The sequence below is a fragment of the Cydia fagiglandana genome, chromosome 12 (assembly GCF_963556715.1).
Source record: "Cydia fagiglandana chromosome 12, ilCydFagi1.1, whole genome shotgun sequence".
Taxonomy (NCBI): domain Eukaryota; kingdom Metazoa; phylum Arthropoda; class Insecta; order Lepidoptera; family Tortricidae; genus Cydia; species Cydia fagiglandana.
The window spans coordinates 7,078,464-7,096,113 of NC_085943.1; the positions used below are offsets into that span (position 1 = coordinate 7,078,464).

Below are 17,650 nucleotides of genomic sequence, written 5' to 3' on the forward strand. Positions count from 1 at the left end.
GTTGGTAAGTAGCGATAAGGGTTCCATATTTACATCACAGAACCCCAATAAATTAGAAAAATACATCTACATATTGTCATGATGACAGCTGCCATCATATGCCACACTGGCACAGCGTGTATGTCAAGTGTCAATGTCAAATTGCACTCCTTAACCGCATATGTCTGTGAGGAAAATCTCTGAAGAAAGAGGTAGAAAAGTATGATGAAATAAGCAAAACTTGGATTTCATCATGTCGCAAAAAGCAATAAGAGTTCCCGAGAACATTGACTTCCCAAAGGAAGAGGAGAAAATCCTACAATTCTGGAAAGATATCAACGCTTTTGAAAGTTGTCTGAAGCAATCAAAAAATAAACCTCGGTGAGTTAGGTTATGTAAAACGGACTGTAGCATAAACCTAGATAACTTGATGATACTAGTAACTTAACTATAGTCTATTCCAAATCTGTCTGTTTAATAAAATAACTTTTTGCTCTTTAGGTACTCGTTTTACGATGGACCGCCCTTCGCCACCGGTCTACCTCACTACGGTCATATCCTTGCTGGCACCATCAAAGACGTAGTCACACGTTACGCTCATCAACAGGTAATCCTTGATTGACCATTCAATTGATTGTTTTTTCCATACAAACTCAAAATGTTCTTGACAATCCCACCATTAAAATATTTTTTGGATAAGTTAGGATACTATACAGCTTTCGATCAATTTATGTTAAAAGTTTATTTTGCCACCTCAACATTCACTATAAATCACACATTCATAACATTCATTCATTCAGCATCATATTTATGATCAAGTATTATTTATAATATATTGAATTACATATATGAAAATTACACCTTAATAAATTAAGAATGTTTGAGTAACATTTTATAATATTATCAGTTAGTTATTACCAGTTATCACACTTTGTTTGCAATTTGTTTGATATTGACTTATCTCATGTATTTATTATATAGTCCTTATATGATTAAGCCTAATATAATGAAATTAAATATTGAGCTTAAACACTGAAATTCAAAAACCAAATCATTCAATTCAAAAATTAGCTCTTACCATCAACTAAATCATCAAACAATATAAAACCCAAAATCATTAAAAACAGACATCCAATTTTACCATTTAATCACTGCTTTGGTGAAACTTGCTACAAAATGTTTGTTGTGGCAAGATCTTAAAAAATGATAATTTCATGAAATGATTGGTTGGTCACATTATGAAAAATCAATCCTAACCTAACCATATCATCTGGATGTTTGAAAGCATTTTTGCCCAAGCTGAAATAGGGACCTTTGCTAATGCTCGGTCAGTTACAGTTATGGAACTTGTATATTTTATTAAGATTTATAAAACATATTCCAGGGCTACTATGTAGAGAGGCGCTTTGGTTGGGATTGCCATGGACTGCCCGTCGAGTATGAAATTGACAAAACCCTTGGTATCAAGGGGCCGAGTGATGTGGAGAAAATGGGCATTGATAAATATAATGCTGAGTGCCGCAAAATCGTCATGCGATATTCTACTGATTGGGAGAACATCATCACGCGTATGGGGAGGTGGATAGGTAATGTATTCTTTACTTTATGTTTCAAAATTATGTTGCCTGTCATCATCTTTGACTGCACTTTTTGGCAATAAGCGCATTTAGCAACCTAATACCAAAATTAGCAAGCATTAGTTTTTACGAAAGCAACTGCCATCTAACTTTCTAACCCAGAGGTCAAATTAGGCCTTCTTTTTGGAATTAGCCTAGATGAGCCTTTCTTCTGGATGCTTTCCTTCACCTAAATTCCTTCACCTCACATAAATTATTCAAAAACTCATTAGAATGAGCCAGAGTTTGAAACCATGACCTATGGTTTCAAAGTTGCAAGCTTAGCTGCTGGGCTACCAATACTTTCTGGGCATATAAAAATTCAATTGGTGCTTCCTTGTTGCAGATTTCAAAAATGACTACAAAACACTGTACCCATGGTACATGGAATCCATTTGGTGGGTTTTTAAGGAACTGTATAACAAGGGTTTAGTGTACCAGGGAGTCAAAGTAATGCCGTTTTCCACTGCCTGCTCCACTCCACTGTCCAACTTTGAATCTGGACAGAATTACAAGGATGTTTTGGATCCTGCTGTTGTGGTCTCTTTTCCGACCAATCAAGGTTTCTCCTTGTTAGCTTGGACCACGACTCCCTGGACACTTCCGAGTAACTTAGCACTCTGTGTGAATCCCAAACTCACATATATTAAGGTACAGGAAAAAGGCACAGGAAATTGTTATGTGCTACTGGAACAACGATTGCCAGTGATATTCAAGAATGTTGAAGACTTCACCATTCTTGAAAAAATCCCAGGTAGCAAACTGAAAGGTTTGAAATATACACCTATATTTGACTATTTTGTTGAGAAATGCCCTAATGCTTTCCAAGTGCTAACAGATGGGTATGTTACTGAGGACTCTGGTACTGGCATTGTACACCAGGCCCCATACTTTGGTGAAGATGATTTCAGAGTTTGCGTGGCAGCAGGCGTCATAACAAAGGATCAAGAAATGGTATGCCCAGTTGATGCAAGTGGAAAATTCACGGAACCCGTCAGAGATTTCCTCGGCCAGTACGTTAAAGATGCTGATAAGCATATAATTGCAAATCTTAAGGCAAGAAACCGCCTAGTGCAACTGGGGCAGGTGAAGCATAATTACCCATTCTGTTGGCGTTCTGAGACCCCTCTCATATACAAAGCTGTGCCATCTTGGTTTGTAAGAGTTGAGCAAATGAGTCAAGACCTTTTAAAATCTGCCGAAGCTACCTACTGGGTCCCAGATCATGTGAAAGAAAAGAGATTCGGGAATTGGCTTAAAGAAGCACGCGATTGGGCTATTAGCCGTAACAGGTTCTGGGGCACTCCTATTCCACTGTGGATATCTCCCGATAAACAAGAGATCGTCTGTGTCGGTAGCATTGCTGAGCTCAGCGCTTTAACGGGAAAAGAAATAACTGATCTACATAGAGAGAGCATTGATCACCTGGATATTCCATCAGCTAGACCTGGCCACCCACCTCTGAAAAGGGTGTCTGAAGTTTTTGACTGCTGGTTTGAGTCGGGATCTATGCCTTACGCGCAATGCCATTATCCCTTTGAGAACGTAAAGGACTTCGAGGAAAGGTTTCCCGCCAACTTCATTGCTGAGGGTATCGATCAAACGAGAGGATGGTTTTACACTCTCATTGTCTTATCGACTGCTCTTTTCAAGAAGCCACCATTCAAGAACTTGATAGCCAATGGCCTTATCTTAGCAGCTGACGGACAAAAGATGTCAAAGAGTAAAAAGAACTATCCTGACCCATTGGAGGTAGTGAAAAAATATGGTGCCGATGCATTGAGATTGTATCTGGTGAACTCTCCAGTAGTCAGAGCGGAAAACCTGCGATTCAAAGAAGAGGGTGTCAGAGACGTCATTAAGGATGTCTTCCTCCCTTGGTACAATGCATTTAGATTTTTGATGCAGAATGTTGAGAGAATCATCCAGGAAGACAAAGTAGACTACAAATTTAATGAGAAAAACGTGAAAGAGAACGTTATGGATAAGTGGATCACCTCTTTTACACAATCTCTGATTACTTTTGTCAAGACAGAAATGGCGGCCTACAAGCTGTACACTGTTGTTCCCAGGCTGACTAAATTCATCGATCATCTCACCAACTGGTATGTGCGCATGAACAGGAAGAGGCTAAAGGGAGACTTTGGAGTTAAAGATTGCCAGGCGGCTTTGGATACGCTATTTGGAGTATTGTTTGACATGATCAGAGTGATGGCTCCTTACACTCCCTTCTTGACTGAGCTGATGTACAAGACACTGCGCCAACTTTTGCCAGGAGATTCTCTAGAAAGCGTACACTTCAACATGATTCCAGAGCCGAAATCGGAATTGATAGACACTAATATCGAGAGAGCAGTTCAAAGAATGCAGACAGTGATTGAATTGGGCAGAGTTCTTAGAGATCGGAAAACCATTCCCATCAAGTATCCGCTGCCAGAAATGATTGTTATCCATCGAGACCAATCATACCTGGAGGACGTAAAGTCGTTAAATACCTATGTTCTGGAAGAGATGAATGTAAAGAACTTGCAGCTGACAAGCGACAAGGAAAAATTCGGCATCACACTGAAAGCGGAGCCCGACCACAAGCTGCTAGGCGCACGTTTGAAGGGCGACTTTAAAGCTGTCACGCAGGGCCTGAAGAACTTGAACAACGATCAGTGTGAAAAACTGATTACCGACGGTTTTGTTGAGATCGTTGGCCAACGCATTGACGTGTCGGAAGTCCGAATAATTTTCCAAGCAACAGGCAATGATCAATACGAAGCGCATAGCGACAACGACGTGCTGATTCTGCTAAACGTCACGCCGGACCAAGACATGCTTGACGAAGGGTTTGCAAGGGAGGTCATAAACAGGGTACAGAAATTGAGGAAGAAGGCTCATCTCGTTCCCACCGACGAAGTTAATATTTACTACGCCGTCAGTAAAACTAGTGATATCGCCCGCATCATAAACTCGCATAGAGAACTCATAGAGTCTACAGTGAAAGCTCCGATGATTACTCTAGACCAATTAACCGCATCGAAACCTGTGATCACCCGGGAAACGCAAGAGCTGAAGGGCTCTCAGTTGGAGTTGGTTATTACTTGGCGGAAAGAAGTAGAACTGCCCCTGAAGCCGTGGGCTAATATTACCTTACAAGGTTTGACCCCGCGGTTCGGCGCCAGCGGGAAACAAGCTAGCATAATTCTTACGGATAAAGACAACAAATACATCAGCTTGAAAAATCTGCATCACGAAGTTGAAGTTCTTTTCGGTTTGTATGGTATGAAATTTACCTTATGGTGCGACGGCGCGGAAGTAAAGAGCACTAACAACTTAAACGCAAAAACTATTGTTGTGTCTATGGCGAAGCCAAAGGCGAATGAATCAACTTCTAGTCCATTTTGTAAGTTTGTCAACGTTGCTAATGGCAGCAAAGCGGTCACCATTTTCCTGGAAAACCCTCTTGGAAAGATCACATTAAACAAGGAAAGTGCTCTCAAGTTTGCATCAGAATATCTTGGTATTTCGGTGTCAAATATAGATAGTAAGTTATTAAAGTGATTTCTTTGTGTTCTCTCTTGTTACTTCTTGCTACTTACTACAGTATTGTTTTGTGTTGTAGCGTTTTACACTAAGAACTTTATTTATTGAATAAATTCAACTGCCGCAATTTTTGTTTGTTTTGATGAAACTATGATTTATGATTTTCTACGGGTCTTGAGAGCGTAAAATAGAAAATAGGTGTCATGCGTTAGGAAGGGACAACATGTTTCGCGTACTTCCACTGTCAAACATGAGTTTCGTTAGACAGTGAAAATTCTGTACGAAGTACTGGTCTGTCCTATGCCCTAATGCTTGCTGTTCCTCCTATTATTTTAAGTACTTATCTTTTGTCTGTGATTCATAAGGTTCCTAAACAAAATTTATCTTTATAAAGAACCATTTTTTCTGCTCTATACCTACTCAACATACACTAATTATGAAAGGTTAATCCTATAGGTGTCTACTAAAATTAAAAATCACTGAGTTAAGTTGACTTTTATTTTAAATTATCTTTTATAAATAAAACAAAATAAGCACTATAATGAATCTTTATATAAATAAGTATTACGTAGGTGCAGAATGCTTTTATTTATTCATATTCATCTAGGGTCATTTATTATATTTAAATTGACAAAACGATTTCTGTGTTCACGGATTACTATCATTAGTTATTGTTTCATATTATGTAACTTATCAAAATAGATACAATAATATTATAAACTTTACTATAGACATGTTTTTTCACTGAAACAACGCCAATTAACTACTTACAAAATACAGATCACAGCTAAAACCCTACAAAAGTAATTTTGTACAGTCTGCACGGCAACAGTGAGGACATTCCACAGAAATTATGTACAGTCAGTACCAAAAGTAGCTAAGCGGGCGAGGAATTAACCTATACAAAATGACTTGCACACAGTTAAGTTACTTAAGTTAATTTTGAATACCTCAGCCGTTTAGCAACTTCTGCTGCTGACTGTATAGGTTTAGGTAGGTACGTGACATATCCAAGCAAAAAGCACCGCAATAATAAGTCGTCAATAAGGACGTTTTCTCATCAATTATTTCGCTTGATTATTAACCAATACTAAGTAGTTGCCTTTTACTTGGAAATGGCACAAATATTGCTTTTAAAGATTTCGTATTTTTTCCATGAAACTTTAGATTTTTTTTCAGAAAGTAAGAATGGTGAATTTGAATTTACAAAATGTTCGTAGTAAATAGATTAATCGAAAAAAGGAACCAGTTAACACATTCAGGGCCAAGAACCCGACTGTCGGGTACACTGTTCGTAGCGACTACGCGCTCCATACGGCAAAGACATGGCTACGCGCCACGAGCGTAACCCGTAGCACTTAGTGGCAATGAATGTGTTAAAATATTATACTTGAATTAGCTGGTCATAAGTGTCATAAATATTAGTTCCTGGGACTGAAAAATCTCCCTCCTGCACCTGAAAGTTAATGCTGGAGCCTATTTTCTGTTAGTGATTTACATCGGTCCCGATATAGTATGCGTAATGCCAATATTCTAAACTTTCGGGTACAGAAAAGACAAGGTAAACAAAAATATGTGTATGATATATAGACAGTAGTTGTATGGATATATAGACAGTAGCCATAGCGTGAACTAATCTAGCCGTGGGCGAAGCTGCATCTGTATAAAGCCCTTTTCTTTAATGTGTATTCCCAAAAAAGATTGGCTCTCGCCGGGCCCCCTTAAGTGCTAGGCTTTCGCCCATGCCTAGGTACGCCACCATTGGGGGTCATCCATTAATTACGTCACACGAATTTCTAGGTTTTTTGACCCCTCCCCCCCTCCTTGTCACACTTGGTCACATTTGGCAAACCCCTCCCCCCTAGTGTGACGTCACATTTTTTCTACGAAATAGCCAAATCGAATTAAGTAAGTACCTAAGTATTATTAATATTTTATCAAAATATTTTTGACGATATAAATATTAGTAATTTTATAACCCAAAGCTGCTTAGGAAAGAAAATTAAACGAATAAAAACGATTATCGTTTTAAAAACTTGTTATTTAAATGTACAGCGAATAAAATAATTTAAAAAATTTTCGGTTACTGATGAATTTAAAGTGACGTCACAAAGTTTGTGTTTCCCCCCTCCCCCATGTCACAATATGTCACATTTTCTTGACCCCCTCCCTCCCCCTAAACGTGTGATGTAATTAATGGATGACCCCTTGACATCATTCACCATCACCACCAGTGTCTATAGTATCTATGTATATATATAGTATCTAGGGACTGGCCTTATGGGCAATAATAATGAGACATTATAGAGGCCAATACAGCGATGTGACTCCGCTACAACGCGATCGATTGATGAGTTCGCACTCGCGCGCGACTGGTTCACGAGTTCGCATCACGCTTGATATTGGTCGCAAGTCGCAACTAGTTGCGTTAGACTGCACGATTGGCTGGAATTCGTGAGTGACACCGCTGAACTAGTACCATTTTAATGGTCGTAAGGCCAGTCCTTAGATATCTATGCCAATGTACGCCACCGTATATAGGATAACTCTTACCTTTTCCAAGGTAATGAATTGTATTATTTCTACCTCGGCTCATGATATACGGGAACGTATCAAGTTAAAAAAAATAAAGTGTGTTCTAAAACTATAACAGAACACTAAGCAAGTTGTGATGTGGTGATTACAAAAAAAAAATACACAAACAATTTCGAAAACAAGTTTATAACAAAGGAAGCGAAACATACCCGATAACAATAAATAACTCGGAAAATACTCAAGTGATTATTGTGCGAAATTTCTATGTACATTTACAAAATCCATAAGCTTAGTTTTCGTTTGGTTTTACACTATAGTTTTGAAATATTTTATAAATCATTAACTTTGGTGAATATATTATAACATTAACCTATATAAATAAATACCATATCACAAATAGACTTGATTAAATAAGAAAACAACAAAAAGTGTCTTTTTGCCACTACGAATGAGGAAGGCAGTTCACATTATATTATATATAACTTTCATAAGATTAATGAACGGATGTAGGTACCTAATGATGGACTAAGCAGAATTTAGTGCATTTGATGTGAAAAAAGCGTGCTCTTATTAACAGTTATTTAGGTGATATTCAATCATGCTTTGTCCCAATTCCTGACAGATTCTGATATTGGTGAAATATTTTTAAATTTCATAAAATATTATCCAATTAAGGTTACAGTGGCGGCGCGTCAATTGTTCCCAGCCAGTCCCAGCGGAAAGGCCAGAGCTAATTTGGCCTGTTTTTTGAAACAGAGCCTATCTACAAGCGCTATCAGATATATATCGGTGCGGGCAAGGCGCTAACAAATATCTGAACACGCCTCTATTGTGAAGGCGTTAGAGTGCATATTCAGATATGTTGAGCACCTGGGCTGTGTACGCTAAAATCGTCAATTTTCTCAAATTAGGCAAACTGCTGGGACCTATGCTCTATAGACGCTCCGCCATTGATAGGCATAGGTACCCTGAGGTTTTGGTTGCGTCCCGGCAAATGATTTCGTGTATTTATAACTTTGTAATATTGTTTACCAAACTATGAATTACAAACAGGCAGTAAGCTTGAATTCTGCTTAGAAATGTTAATATAGTTTCTGTTTTTTTATAGTTCTTACCTATTCTTGGCTAGTGTTAAACATTCCCGCACCCAAAACCCCGGGGTATGCTGAGGGCCTACCGCGAACCATGTTCGACGTCTTGCCTCTATCGCACTTGTAAATTCGTACATAAGTGTGACAGGGAGGCAACACGTCTAACGTAGTTCGCGGTAGGTAGATGGGTCATCCTCGGGTAGTTACAATTGTGATAATACTGGTAACGTAACGATGCATACCGCATAAGCAACGCAACATACTTCATTCAAATATATATCTCTTCCAAAATACTTCGTAACTAAATATTGCTTATAAATGGATGTGTTCTCGATTTCTACCATGTTACAAAGTGAAACTTACTTCTAAGGTGTATGAAAGTGTAACATGGATATGGTTGAAATTATTTGACAAGAACAAAGTTAGGTACAACCTGTGACAATAATATTGGGAGAGGAAGAATGCTGGCATAAACAAAGTAATCCTAAAACGCTTAAAGTAGCGTACCGTAAAGTGTCATTCTATGGAACTTGACAACTGTGTAAACAAAAGTCACTAGTAAATTCGTCATTCTTTAACAATTGACGACCGGTCTGGCCTAGTGGGTAGTGACCCTGCCTATGAAGCCGATGGTCCCGGGTTCGAATCCTGGTAAGGGCATTTATTTGTATGATGATATAGATATTTGTTCCTGAGTCATGGTTGTCTTCTATGTATTTAAGTATTTGTATATTACATATATCGTTGTCTAAGTACCCACAACACAAGCCTTCTTGAGCTTACCGTGGGGCTTAGTCAATTTGTGTAAAAATGTCCTATACTATTTATTTATTTAATTTCAATATGGCGGTTTGTTTACATAGTTCGCAAGTTCCATAGAATTACACTATAGCTGCAGTTTGAGAGCTGAAATAGATACCGCAATAGAACCCCATACATTACGAGGTAACTAGCCAGAAAGCACTAACTTTCACAACCGATACCACAAAACACATGGCGCCGCCCAACTATATCGATCTCAGCTGTCAATTTTGCATTTACAATATGTTTACATTCGATATTTGAAAAGCCTGCTTTATTCGAGGCCTTTGCCCAGCAGTGGGACATTAAAACAGGCTAGGAAATTTTAAAAGCTAGTTAATCTCAAATAATTTCAACAATAGATACAAGTAACATGTATAAACGATAACAAAAGTGCGTTGTATCAAGCATGACCCCACATACGAATGTGATTATACGTATTCCATAAAAGTTAAACATTACATTCACGATAGCCAACAGAGACGATCATGAGATAAATATTATAAATTATTATGCGTTAACAAGATATAGGTCAGGCAATGAATGCTCAAAAAAAGTTGTAGAGGGAAATGCTGGGAACACAATTTTTGACTCCGTAACTTTGTTTGGACTAGTTAGGGGGTGAACATATCAAAAGTCCCCGGCCGTAGCCTCTACGCCGGGGGAGAGAGGGAGGTAAGGTCCAATTTTTGCGTTTTAGCGACATGACTACTCAGACAAACCGAAAGCTTAGAACAGTTAAAACTTTTTATATGTTCACCTCTTAACTAGTCCAAAGTTACGGAGTCAAAAATTGTGTTCCTAGCATTTCCCTCTATACCTTCTTATTGCTTAGCCTAATACACATATGATATAAGTAATACGCACTCACGTAAGCTAGATTGATCAAGGGGCTAACTGTATTTATTAAAGGCTTCGACGATGTGGCAACATCGTTATTCATAAGTTAGCGATCTTATTGCACTTGGTTCAAACTAGACACAATCTACTTCAGACGATACAATACCACATAAGAATTACTAACTACGCGTACTCGCATTTTGAAGTCACACCAACTTCGATATGAAACTTAAAATCGGCCAAATCAAAGAACAAAACTGCACTAACAGTTATTCCTGCTATTTCGATTGTGAAATATATTGAGACTGAAAACTGAAAGATACCTAATTTTGTTGGTTGGTGCGTGTCATATAGCGGTCGTCTCCATAAAAAATTATACGGCTAAAAATGGATATCGTAGTATTTTGTACGGAGATGGCCGCTATATGGCGGCACCGCTATCCTAGGTAACCAGAGCTTTAAGCCTTATAAGACAGTACTCTGTTCGAATGGATGATGATTTCAAAATGCGAGTTCACCAACTCCTTTATCCATTCACTTAGGCCCGCGGCCGATAAAGTGGACTTATACAAATTCAGCCAACAGCACGTGCGAATAAATAAATTATATCTTTCATCTAGGACAAAGGTACATTACGATAAAAATAGCGAATATTTCACACTAGAATTAACTAAAGATTTAATAACAGTGACTAGTCTAACAGCGTATATCTCATACTCGTAATATTGAGTATCAATAACGATAAATACATCACAAGGGTATCGCGGGTAGGCCGACGACCGCTCTCGCTGGTGCACCTCGCCTGCCTACAACCAATAAAAAAAATAGCATTAAAAAGTTGCGTTTATACAAATACTGGCAACACTGGTCGAAGAATTGCAAGGGGTCTCGTAACCAGGCCATAAAAAAAAACCAAGAGGAAAAAAGACAGAGCATAACAACAGACCAAACGGTTACGAGCGGCAATTTCTCTGCGAGGCGGATCGTTCTGTGTGAATATTAAGGGCCAGTTGCACCAGCCACATTTGACAGACTGATCAACGTCAGCCGGCGCGCCCCGGCGCTTTACTATGAAACTTTCCATACATAAAAATTTAGCGAACTCTTTAACGATACGAACAGTTTGGTGCAACCGACCCTAAAAATGAACCAAATCGTGACCAAACTGACATTGCGTATTATTGGATATTTATTTCTTCGGGCACCTCTCCTCTACTGCGCTCATATTCTGTGAAACCTCACTCTCACATACACTGTGGTACACTCGCTCTTGAACGATACGATACGTAGTTCACAACACACTTAACGGACACTTTGTAAACCTTATCTCGTTGCAATAGGGCTCACAGTCTGTCAGCTGTATTATTAGTCATTACACAGTAACCACAGACTACGAAGCATTTACAAAGAGTACGTTTAGTCACCACACATAATATGTATATGTACAATTTAATTTTACTTGTAAACTGCTACGAATCCAGTAGCACAATAGAGTTGTATTCTACGCTATTTTATACTAAGTATAATAAGCCAAGAAAACCCCTATACCTTAATAACAATAAATATCTGCCCCGCTGCCGGCGGCACCCTAGGTTAGGTTTTTTATAATGTGTTTATAACTTTTTTTTATTGTTTTGTAAGTGTTTTTATATTTTACGTTTATATTCATATTATAAAAACCTAGCCTAAGAAGAATGATGAATAAAGGAAATAAATATTTTAAAAATACCCGAGTAGTGGTCCTAATGGGGTTGGCGACTGTCAAACGTTTGCATAGATGACGCCATCATAGTTTGCCCCTTTTTCTATGAGAATTGGCTTAAAGGGCTGGCATCCAGGGTATTAAAAAAACAAAAAAATTACACAATTCTAGGGACGGACAGGGCAAGCTATGATGGCGCCATCTGCTAAAAACTTCCACCGGCCAACCCCATTGTGGGCGCAACTGAAATAAGCGGACGCTCTCTGCCATACTATATTGTACGGGAGACCATATGTGTGGTGACCTAGATTAACTTATGCTCCGTTTGGTAGTTGAGGTGTTCTGTGACAGTAACTCACCTATTAATTAGAATACTGCGCGTGGCTCGGCGGCGGCGTGTCCCGCTCGGGCAGTTTGCGCACCTTCATGGTGCCGTCTGCGCCGCACGAGAACAGCCGTCCGGCGCTGTCTATAGGTCATACGAAAACACATTATGCCAAAACTTTAAAACGTCTAGATAATTTGAACCTTCTATATTGTAGTTATAAATATTTAAATGGTGAGTGAGCAATCGCGGTTGCATAACACTGTGTCTCATAATTTCTCCCGACTGCAGTATATGAAGATTCACATTAAACGGTTGGGATCGGGGCAGCGTTTAGTAAGAAGAAATTTGGACCTTCTATAATGTACATAGTTACAGATCTATAAAAAGTTCCCTGTCCCGTGTATTCATTTGGATACCAAAACTGAGTTACCCAGGAGTCCATGTATTCATTACTTCCATTAGGACACATCATTATATGGGAATAGAAGTAAAAAAACACACATTCATTTTGAATGCCTGCCCCGCTTAACTACTCGTAATTCAGTGACCCGGCCCAGCTGTGACCGTATGGCCCATTATTTTAATGTTTTACTTATTTTAACTTTAATTCTATGCATTTATGAGCCACATACCGATATGAATCTGCGTGACGCCTTGACCGATGTGCTTGAAGAAGGAGCTGCGTGCATGCTCGCCGGCAAACGTATGCAGTAATTGGTGCGTCATCAGTGAGAACACCTGGGAACGAATACAGAGATGAGAAAACAGTAATACAAACATATTATAGTAAGGACACAGAATAATTAATAGTACTACCGTACAGAAAGGAATCTTCCTAGAAAAACGAAGTGTGACAGCGGTTCAGGGTCGAATCATGCTGTCCCTTTCTAATATATGGCACTATCCCTTTCGGCTATTTAGGGTTGACAAAAATCAAGTGATTATCTTATCTGTGGTCGTGCACGCAAAAGGAAGTCAAGTGGTGCCAACCCTAATAATTGCTCGGAGCAATGCTGAGCCGAGCGGACCCGAGTTTGACCGAAGTCAGGAATTTCGCGGAGTAAGGATGACAAGAGTAAGAAATACCTAGTTAGTAATAGAGAAAAGCATAGGCACAAGGCCTCGTTGAGGCAGAATCGCCATGTAAAGTGAGGGTTAGGAGTTAAGTAAACACTTGTTTAAAAGATGCTATTATTCCTCCACATGCGTTAATAATTCCTCTTGTATAACTTGTACTGCTAGAGTCATAGGCTGTCGCGTATTTGAACAAATGGTCTATAATTATCGACCGTTCGACCAATAAGTGGTCGATTAGTATCGTAACATTACTGTATAATAATTAATGTTTAAAAAACAACGGGTTGCACTCCGGGAGTGCCGGCAGAAGTGAAAACTCAACGACATTGTAACTCAAAATATTAATAACAGAGCCATATAGTGCAAAATGTCTGCAGCACTGTGTATGATTGAGGTTAACGCCATCTAGTGTTATATTGTCGCATTATTTGAAACCCCTAAGCACATCACTGTGATTACTACAGTTATATTAATACCAGTTTGAGGGAAACTCACTAGATGGCATTTAAATCAAAAAACAATGACATTGTCCGTCACACATGACGTCACGCAAGCGCCCTGCGCCACCTAAACGAAACAGCAGGCTCAGGCATACATTTTCGCCGCGCGGTAGAAAGAGAGAGGGTTACGCCTTACGCTGTCTCGAGTTTAACATTTTTTCCCCACCTCAAAAAGTGTACAACGCCGCTAAAGAGTTTATCACTTCAAAAAAAATTCAAGATCAGTCTTCAGCTGTAGACATGTGTAAGTGTAAGGCCTGAGTGGACGCTCGAGTTGAGCGTGCAGCAGGCTGGGCCTTCGTCGTGCATGTTAAACAAATGCAAACGTATACGTGTAGAAGCGGGCTTAGTGCACGCTGCTCAAATCACTTGTGAGCCCGACGCCACGCTGCACGGCCCGCCGAACGCTCCGCTTCGAGCGTCCACTCAGGCCTTACACTAAGACGTGGTGCCACCTACCTTGATGTCCCCATCAGCCGCGCCGATGGCGTACTGGTCCTCGTGGTGGGAGAGCGCGACGCACTTGATGGGCGCGTGGTGCGCGTGCAGCTTGTGGCGCGAGGCGCGCGTGCGCAGGTCCCACACGAACACGTCGCCGCGCCGCCCTCGTGGCATGTCCACGCTGCATGTGGTGCGACCTACCTTGATGTCCCCGTCGGCCGCGCCGATGGCGTACTGGTCCTCGTGGTGGGAGAGCGCGACGCACTTGATGGGCGCGTGGTGCGCGTGCAGCTTGTGGCGCGAGGCGCGCGTGCGCAGGTCCCACACGAACACGTCGCCGCGCCGCCCTCGTGGCATGTCCACGCTGCATGTGGTGCGACCTACCTTGATGTCCCCGTCGGCCGCGCCGATGGCGTACTGGTCCTCGTGGTGGGAGAGCGCGACGCACTTGATGGGCGCGTGGTGCGCGTGCAGCTTGTGGCGCGAGGCGCGCGTGCGCAGGTCCCACACGAACACGTCGCCGCGCCGCCCTCGTGGCATGTCCACGCTGCATGTGGTGCGACCTACCTTGATGTCCCCGTCGGCCGCGCCGATGGCGTACTGGTCCTCGTGGTGGGAGAGCGCGACGCACTTGATGGGCGCGTGGTGCGCGTGCAGCTTGTGGCGCGAGGCGCGCGTGCGCAGGTCCCACACGAACACGTCGCCGCGCCGCCCTCGTGGCATGTCCACGCTGCATGTGGTGCGACCTACCTTGATGTCCCCGTCGGCCGCGCCGATGGCGTACTGGTCCTCGTGGTGGGAGAGCGCGACGCACTTGATGGGCGCGTGGTGCGCGTGCAGCTTGTGGCGCGAGGCGCGCGTGCGCAGGTCCCACACGAACACGTCGCCGCGCCGCCCTCGTGGCATGTCCACGCTGCATGTGGTGCGACCTACCTTGATGTCCCCGTCGGCCGCGCCGATGGCGTACTGGTCCTCGTGGTGGGAGAGCGCGACGCACTTGATGGGCGCGTGGTGCGCGTGCAGCTTGTGGCGCGAGGCGCGCGTGCGCAGGTCCCACACGAACACGTCGCCGCGCCGCCCTCGTGGCATGTCCACGCTGCATGTGGTGCGACCTACCTTGATGTCCCCGTCGGCCGCGCCGATGGCGTACTGGTCCTCGTGGTGGGAGAGCGCGACGCACTTGATGGGCGCGTGGTGCGCGTGCAGCTTGTGGCGCGAGGCGCGCGTGCGCAGGTCCCACACGAACACGTCGCCGCGCCGCCCTCGTGGCATGTCCACGCTGCATGTGGTGCGACCTACCTTGATGTCCCCGTCGGCCGCGCCGATGGCGTACTGGTCCTCGTGGTGGGAGAGCGCGACGCACTTGATGGGCGCGTGGTGCGCGTGCAGCTTGTGGCGCGAGGCGCGCGTGCGCAGGTCCCACACGAACACGTCGCCGCGCCGCCCTCGTGGCATGTCCACGCTGCATGTGGTGCGACCTACCTTGATGTCCCCGTCGGCCGCGCCGATGGCGTACTGGTCCTCGTGGTGGGAGAGCGCGACGCACTTGATGGGCGCGTGGTGCGCGTGCAGCTTGTGGCGCGAGGCGCGCGTGCGCAGGTCCCACACGAACACGTCGCCGCGCCGCCCTCGTGGCATGTCCACGCTGCATGTGGTGCGACCTACCTTGATGTCCCCGTCGGCCGCGCCGATGGCGTACTGGTCCTCGTGGTGGGAGAGCGCGACGCACTTGATGGGCGCGTGGTGCGCGTGCAGCTTGTGGCGCGAGGCGCGCGTGCGCAGGTCCCACACGAACACGTCGCCGCGCCGCCCTCGTGGCATGTCCACGCTGCATGTGGTGCGACCTACCTTGATGTCCCCGTCGGCCGCGCCGATGGCGTACTGGTCCTCGTGGTGGGAGAGCGCGACGCACTTGATGGGCGCGTGGTGCGCGTGCAGCTTGTGGCGCGAGGCGCGCGTGCGCAGGTCCCACACGAACACGTCGCCGCGCCGCCCTCGTGGCATGTCCACGCTGCATGTGGTGCGACCTACCTTGATGTCCCCGTCGGCCGCGCCGATGGCGTACTGGTCCTCGTGGTGGGAGAGCGCGACGCACTTGATGGGCGCGTGGTGCGCGTGCAGCTTGTGGCGCGAGGCGCGCGTGCGCAGGTCCCACACGAACACGTCGCCGCGCCGCCCTCGTGGCATGTCCACGCTGCATGTGGTGCGACCTACCTTGATGTCCCCGTCGGCCGCGCCGATGGCGTACTGGTCCTCGTGGTGGGAGAGCGCGACGCACTTGATGGGCGCGTGGTGCGCGTGCAGCTTGTGGCGCGAGGCGCGCGTGCGCAGGTCCCACACGAACACGTCGCCGCGCCGCCCTCGTGGCATGTCCACGCTGCATGTGGTGCGACCTACCTTGATGTCCCCGTCGGCCGCGCCGATGGCGTACTGGTCCTCGTGGTGGGAGAGCGCGACGCACTTGATGGGCGCGTGGTGCGCGTGCAGCTTGTGGCGCGAGGCGCGCGTGCGCAGGTCCCACACGAACACGTCGCCGCGCCGCCCTCGTGGCATGTCCACGCTGCATGTGGTGCGACCTACCTTGATGTCCCCGTCGGCCGCGCCGATGGCGTACTGGTCCTCGTGGTGGGAGAGCGCGACGCACTTGATGGGCGCGTGGTGCGCGTGCAGCTTGTGGCGCGAGGCGCGCGTGCGCAGGTCCCACACGAACACGTCGCCGCGCCGCCCTCGTGGCATGTCCACGCTGCATGTGGTGCGACCTACCTTGATGTCCCCGTCGGCCGCGCCGATGGCGTACTGGTCCTCGTGGTGGGAGAGCGCGACGCACTTGATGGGCGCGTGGTGCGCGTGCAGCTTGTGGCGCGAGGCGCGCGTGCGCAGGTCCCACACGAACACGTCGCCGCGCCGCCCTCGTGGCATGTCCACGCTGCATGTGGTGCGACCTACCTTGATGTCCCCGTCGGCCGCGCCGATGGCGTACTGGTCCTCGTGGTGGGAGAGCGCGACGCACTTGATGGGCGCGTGGTGCGCGTGCAGCTTGTGGCGCGAGGCGCGCGTGCGCAGGTCCCACACGAACACGTCGCCGCGCCGCCCTCGTGGCATGTCCACGCTGCATGTGGTGCGACCTACCTTGATGTCCCCGTCGGCCGCGCCGATGGCGTACTGGTCCTCGTGGTGGGAGAGCGCGACGCACTTGATGGGCGCGTGGT

The 17,650-nt window shown here is 44.9% G+C and overlaps 2 protein-coding genes across 2 annotated transcripts in view; one reads left to right on the forward strand and one right to left on the reverse strand.

Moving 5' to 3' along the window:
- Positions 1–130: 130 nt before the first annotated feature.
- Positions 131–5,254, forward strand: LOC134669512 (isoleucine--tRNA ligase, cytoplasmic). The gene is made up of 4 exons (XM_063527101.1): positions 131–360; positions 481–586; positions 1,364–1,565; positions 1,942–5,254. Exons 1-4 carry the CDS (start codon positions 233–235, stop codon positions 5,142–5,144), a joined length of 3,639 nt encoding a protein of 1,212 aa, XP_063383171.1. The 5' UTR covers positions 131–232; the 3' UTR covers positions 5,145–5,254.
- Positions 5,255–5,606: 352 nt separating this feature from the next.
- The window catches only part of LOC134669521 (dmX-like protein 2), a 108,854-nt gene continuing 96,810 nt past the window's right edge, over positions 5,607–17,650 (reverse strand). Inside the window, exons 60-62 of the mRNA XM_063527117.1 lie at positions 13,056–13,161; positions 12,455–12,564; positions 5,607–11,199 (exon numbers count right to left, since the gene is read on the reverse strand). Of these exons, the coding sequence (XP_063383187.1) occupies positions 12,458–12,564; positions 13,056–13,161 (213 nt within the window). The 3' untranslated portion in view covers positions 5,607–11,199; positions 12,455–12,457. The remainder of the gene's footprint in view (positions 11,200–12,454; positions 12,565–13,055; positions 13,162–17,650) is intronic.